Consider the following 6,839-nt stretch of genomic DNA (forward strand, 5'->3'; position numbering starts at 1 on the left):
GTCTGGTTTTACAGAGTCCAGACCCTCTGGTTTTTACAGAGTCCAGACCCTCTGGTTTTTACAGAGTCCAGACCCTCTGGTTTTTACAGAGTCCAGACCCTCTGTCTGGTTTTTACAGAGTCCAGACCCTCTGGTTTTTACAGAGTCCAGACCCTTTGTCTGGTTACTAAATGCTCCAGTGGAGGAATTATTTTTGAGAGTAAACAAAATCCTGAATGTTCTGCAGTTTAGATGAGATAATTTGTTTCATTTTTCGATTTGAAACAACCTAACTTCACCCTGCAGCTTAAATGAGCCATGAGGTGTAAACCTGAACCTCATGGCTCATTTTGACCTGTTGAACCTGATATTTTAACCCACTTTTAACAAGTTCTTTCTTTCTAACAGTTTCGCTACAAGAGCCGAGTCTACAGACAACCTAACGTTGATGAGAAACAGATCGCCAAGCTTCATACAAAGGTTAGTGACAGTGTTGCTGCTCTCATGTTAACTGATCAGAGTTTGATTTAAAAAATAAAAATAATGCTGCCACACCTGTAGATATTTACAGCTACTGACTTTCCTCTAAACATCACACATCTTTTTCTGTTTAAATCTAATTATCCATTTTGAATGTTTACATMCATCCATTAGTATTTGGTGTTATTTTAAATTGTGTGATTTGGGTCAACTGTTTTGGGTTTCTGTCCACAAACGTCTCATAATAATTTATTGGTATTATCTCTTTGTTTTTTGACAGAAGTAACTGAGTCGTCTTAGTTTTACACGTCTTTTCTGCTCTCAGGTCTTTGCAGCAGTCGTCCTCCAACATCTTTGTAGTGTACCTGTGTGATTAGGGTCATTGTCCGTTTGAAGAACCCGTTTACACCAAAGTTTTAACTTACTGGCTGCTGCTTTAAGAAACTGATACAATATTTCCACATAATGTTTTTTATGTTGCTYTCAGAGTAATGGCTTTTTCTCACTTCTTGAGCTTTGACGTGTCAGTACAGGCCTTGTTTCACTGTAGATACAGACTCTCCAGTGTCATCACAGGTCTTTTACTTTTGTTTTAGGGTTAAAACATGTGTTTCCCAGCAAACCCTGCTGATTGAACACAGAACAGGTGTGAGCTGTGAGGTGTCAGGACGTTACTGTGGCATTTATYCTGCCGTATATCTCTTTAAACAGACACTCTGACTCCGTCATGCTCCTGGCACTTATTCCAGAACATGAACCAGAGCTGTGGAGCTGACTTCTCTTCCTGATGTTTGGCTGATTTATTTTTATTTCCTTAAAGCAGTGCCTTTAAGTGCATCTAGAGATGTGCCTTGASTTAACCTCCCTTTCAAATCATCACAAAAACTTCAAGATGATACTTGGTGTGTTGAAATGTGCTGATTTATCAGCTGGTCAGCAGTAAGTTAGTTTAGTCTAAAAGTTTTGATTGGTTTGGAATGATGTCATTGTTTGCTGCGTTGAAACCCCAAAAGTGCAATAAATCTAAAAAGTTCCATTGGCCCTGTGATGGACTGAGACCTGTCCAGGGTGTACCCCGCCCCTCGCACTGTGACTGCTGGATATGGGCACCAGTGACCCACGCAACCCTGAAAAGGAAGAAGCGTGTACAGAAAATGGATGGATGGATGGATGGATGGATGGATGGATGGATGGATGGATGGATGGATGAAGTTCCATTGCAGTCTAAGTAAATCTGAAGGGTTGAGACTAAGTGTCTGTGCTTTTTGACCCATCAGTTTTTGAGAATCACATTTAAATCTCGTGTGGTCGACCAGCTAAACTTCCKTCTTGGTCATTAATATCATTTTGTTGCTCACCTGCACCCACTTTGACCCGCCTCAGGAGTCGCCTCACCTTTATAATTTATCATGAAGCAGATGTTTCTGCTTAAAGAACAGCAACAAGTTTTGGAAGCAGCTCAAACCTGAACTGAATGAGACGATTAATCTCAAATTGTATCAGATTCTTTACTTTAGGATTATTTTTCTTCTTTACTAACTTTCTGTAATTATTAAAGAAAATCTGTAAAAAATAATAATTCATATCAAACCAACAGTTTTCTCCTCCCTGAGGCTGTTTGTGTCCCTCCTACATAAATAAAATCTGATTATACAGTTTGTGATTGTTATCCTTCTGCCTGACTTTGGGCTGCTGGTGTCTTGTTGTGCAGACAAAGTGTGTCAGCTTCCTGCTGAAAGTATCTGACAGCAGCTCTGATTCTGCCTCCAGATACAGGACAGAGAGGACAGGAGGCAGAAAACAACAGGAACATTTTTACACACTCAGGTTTTCAACAAGTTATTCATGTAAAGCAGGTGTTTATTTATTGACACAGAGATAATTGTTTGGCTCCAGGTGAGTATTTTCAGCTCATCCTATCAGGTGTGCTGCTTCTGTTGGTGAGATTCACAGGAACAAAGCTGACCAGTGTCCACTCTTCCATCTTGTTTTAGCAAAAAGGCAGAGCAGACGCTGACAGTTTCCTCYAGAGTCTGGATAACAAGGCCTGGAGACACACAAACAACCTGAGGACACACTGCCTCGGCTACATTAAATCAAACACACCACAGAGACACTGAGACGTGAACACAATCCCCTGACATTTCCACATATTGAACTGACGGTGAGTCATCATGGTGACGGAGCTAAAACCTGACTTTAACTGGTCCTGTCGAAAAAACTGTTTCAACTCTGGAGAAAACACATCTGTGTTTACAATTATAACACACAATAACTTTCATTTTCCTTTTATTTAACTGTGACAAAATCAAGTTTAACCTGAAAGTTAATCAAGCTTTTCACTAGTTAGTTAGTGAGTTAGCTGATTGGGTTGTTTGTTGGGTAGTTAGTTGATTGGTTAGTGAGTTGGGTAGTAAGGTGTGTAGGTGGATGGATATTTGGTTGGTTGGTTGGTTGGTTGGKTGGTTGGTTGGTTGGTTGGTTGGTTGGTTTGTTAGTTAGTTAGTTTGTATGCTAACTAGCTAGCTAATTGGGTTGTTTCTTGGTTAGTGAGTTGGGTAGTAAGGTGTGTAAGTGGATGGGTATTTGGGTGGATATTTGGTTAACTAGTTAGCTAGTTAGTTAGCTAGTTGGGCAGTTAGTTGAGTGGTTAGTTGGTCTGTTGTTTAGTGAGTTGGATAGTTAGTTGGGTAGTTAGTTAGTTGGTTTGTTGGATAGTTGTTTGAAGTTTGTCCTGTAGGAGCCATCAGCCTGTTGATGTAGTTGTTGATAATCGATCATGAATAAAATAAACTAAAAACAACCAGAATAAAACTCAGCTGAAACATTTCCTCTTGGCTCTGATTTGAGGCTGGTGGTAAAAGTCCTTGTTTGTAAAACTTATTTTGACATTTGACATTGAGGACATGTCTCTGAGGAAATGAGTCTATTTAATCTGTTTTTTTCTGTTTCAGTGAGTCACCATGATTTATAAAGTATATAAAATATATATAAAGAACAAAAATGTTTTTACCTCGTGTTGCTCTGCGTTCTCAGAAACACATTAAATCTAATCAAAGATCATTTTGTAAAGTGATGCTAACATGTTAGCCGTACAGTTCGTGTCCACTTCACTGTCTCAGGACGGCCTGCAGGAGGTTCCTACAGATGTTTTGGCCCCGCCCACTCTACTCTAACCCTGTGATTGGTTCTTTTTCCTGTCATTTACTGGTTCTCCTGTAGATTCTCTGTCCTGACAGTGACGTTCTGACCAATGAGAACGCTGCTTCAAACATCTTTCTGCTTGGAGACAGAATTTTAAAAGAACCTGATTGGAGAATTATATTTCATCATTTAAAAAGTAGAGTTGTTTACAGATATTTAAATAAATTCACAAAAATACAGTGGTTTGCAAAAGTATTCATACCCCTTGAACTTTTCCATATTTTGTCACATTACAACCACAAACATAAATATATTTCACTGGAATTTAATGTGAAAGACCAACACAAAGTGGTATACAATTGTGAAGTGGAAGCAAAATTTTACATGAATCAAAACATTTTTTACAAATAAAAAACTGAAAAGTGCGATGTGCAAAATTATTCAGCCCCCCTGAGTCAATACTTTGTGGAGCCACCTTTTGCTGCAATTACAGCTGCAAGTCTTTTAGGGTATGTCTCCACCAGCTTTGCACATCTAGTGACTGCAATTCTTGCCCATTCCTCCTTGCAAAACAGCTCAAGCTCAGTCAGATTGGATGGAGAGCGTTTGTGAACAGCAGTTTTGAGATCTTGCCACAAATTCTCAATTGGGTTTAGGTCTGGACTTTGACTGGGCCATTCTAACACATGAATATTCTTTTTTTTAAACCACTCCATTGTAGCTTTGGCTTTATGTTTAGGGTCGTTGTCCTGCTGGAAGGTGAACCTCCGCCCCAGTCTCAAATCTTTTGCTGACTCCAACAGGTTTTCTTCCAAGATTGCCCTGTATTTGGCTCCATCCATCTTCCCATCAACTTTGACCAACTTCCCGGTCCCTGCTGAAGAGAAGCACCCCCAGAGCATGATGCTGCCACCACCATATTTGACAGTGGGGATGGTGTTTTCAGAGTGATGTGCAGTGTTCTTTCTCCGCCACACATAGCGTTTTGCATTGTGGCCAAAAAGTTCAATTTTGGTCTCGTCTGACCAAAGCACCTTCTTCCACATGTTTGCTGTGTCCTCAACATGGCTTCTGGCAAACTGCAAACGGGACTTCTTAAGGTTTTCTTTTAACAATGGCTTTCTCCTTGCCACTCTTCCATAAAGACCACATTTGTGTAGTGCACGACTAATTGTTGTCCTGTGGACAGTTTCCCCCACCTGAGCTGTGGCTCTCTGCATTTCATCCAGAGTCACCATGGGCCTCTTGGCTGCCTCTCTGATCAGTGATCTCCTTGTTCGGCCTGTAAGTTTAGGTGGACGGCCTTGTCTTGGCAGGTTTACTGTGGTGCCATACTCTTTCCATTTCCGGATGATGGATTGAACAGTGCTCCGTGAGATGTTCAAAGCTTGGGAAATCTTTTTATAACCTAAGCCTGCTTTAAACTTCTCCAAAACCATATTCCTAACCTGTCTGRTGTGTTCTTTGGACTTCATGATGCTGTTTGCTCCCCAATATTCTCTTAACCAACATCTGAGGCCGTCACGGAGCAGCTGTATTTGTACTGAGATTAGATTACACACAGGTGGACCCTTTTGAGTCATTAGCAGTCATCAGGCAACTTCTGAATGCAATTGGTTGCACTCAGGGAAAAGGGGGCTGAATAMTTTTGCACGTCACACTTTTCAGTTTTTTATTTGTAAAAAATGTTTTGATTCATGTAAAATTTTGCTTCCACTTCACAATTGTATACCACTTTGTGTTGGTCTTTCACATTAAATTCCAGTGAAATATATTTAAGTTTGTGGTTGTAATGTGACAAAATATGGAAAAGTTCAAGGGGTATGAATACTTTTGCAAACCACTGTATGTGGAAAATTACATTGAAAAAAAAAATAAACATTGAATAAAAATGTAAGATATTAAATGTGCTGGATTCTTTTTTTATTGCCTCTAATTGTTGTCTTCTCTCTCTGTCTGGTTCTTTCCTCATTTTCCCTCCTTCAGGGAGCTGCTCTCTTATCTATTTTTATCATTCGTCCTGAAAAGAAAGCAGACGGAGCCGAGCAGAAAGGAGCAGCAGCTCCACTCCTCTCAGTGCTGTCATGTGCACCACCTTCCYCTTTCTTCTACCTTACATTAGTCTTTATCAGGAAATGTCCCTCAGACTCTCCTTATCTTCATGTTTTAATGTGTTTCAACTCTCTCTCCTYATCTTTACTCCTATAAGATTCTTTATTAAAGTCTCAGTATGTCCTGTCTGTTCCTCTTCACTCCTGTCATTCCTCCTTTCTTCTGGCTGTAATAAGGCTTTCTTTGTGTGTGGAATGTGCAGGCCAATCTAAAGAAGTTCATGGACTTTATTCAGCACAATCAGGTGGACAAAGCAGCTAAGATGCTGGAGAGAGGTCTGGATCCCAACTATCATGACAGTGACACTGGAGGTGAGGCTGCAAGAGACAAACATTACAGGACAACACTAAACCTGTGTGTTGTTTTATCATATTTTTCATTTAATATAACTGGGTTCACACTGGTCCAACATGACCCGACTGTCTTTGTTTCAGGTTTTTGTAATATATTGTGTTTGGAAACACTTTTACCAGATTAACTGTAAAACAATATGAATACATACAGTGTCTCATCTGAACCAGAACAAGGTTTTTACTGCAGAAGAACTTGTTCCAGTTTTTTATAATAAGTGTCTGAAACACTCTGACTGAGAGGGTTTTATGACCTGTCTTTAAAAAGGTTCTGTCAGATTTTATTCACATAATATTAAATACAGTTATGAACTGCCTCGATGCAATTTGAAAAGATTTTCCTTCCTTTTCTCTTCTGCATCCTGTTAAACCATTAAAGCTCTGGGCCTGGTGCAGCAGGACCTCCTGAAGCTGGTCTGGACCCGGTTCTTGTCCCCCGTCATGGAGACAAGAGGAGGACATCCTCTGTATGTCCATCCTGGGAAAAATTTAAATCTGCTGGTGGTCCAGAAGAGTGTCAGCTGTTTTCTCTGGTCATGTTTGGAGAAAGTCAAAAAGATTTTATTTAGATGATTCAGTGTTTCAGGTTTGAATGTGTGACTTCAGGAAATAGTTCCTGTAGTTAAAATATTAGTTTTCCTGTTTGTGTGACACAGAGCAGGTGATGTCACAGGTGATGATGTAACCTGGTGCAGCAGGTGATGTCAGAGGTGATGATGTAACCCGGTCCAGCAGGTGATGTCAGAGGTGATGATGTAACCCGGTCCAGCAGGT

At 40.2% G+C, this 6,839-nt stretch overlaps 1 protein-coding gene across 1 annotated transcript in view; it reads left to right on the forward strand.

Annotated features, from left to right (window-relative positions):
• Positions 1–6,839, forward strand: part of LOC106535440 (SH3 and multiple ankyrin repeat domains protein 3) — a gene marked incomplete at both ends in the record, with an annotated part of 68,084 nt that overhangs the window by 4,963 nt on the left and 56,282 nt on the right. Inside the window, 2 exon segments of the mRNA XM_014032441.1 lie at positions 388–459; positions 5,918–6,026. Coding sequence (XP_013887895.1) covers positions 388–459; positions 5,918–6,026 — 181 coding nt within the window.

This window comes from Austrofundulus limnaeus, unplaced genomic scaffold, assembly GCF_001266775.1.
Source record: "Austrofundulus limnaeus strain Quisiro unplaced genomic scaffold, Austrofundulus_limnaeus-1.0 Scaffold1449, whole genome shotgun sequence".
NCBI classification, from domain to species: Eukaryota; Metazoa; Chordata; class Actinopteri; order Cyprinodontiformes; family Rivulidae; genus Austrofundulus; species Austrofundulus limnaeus.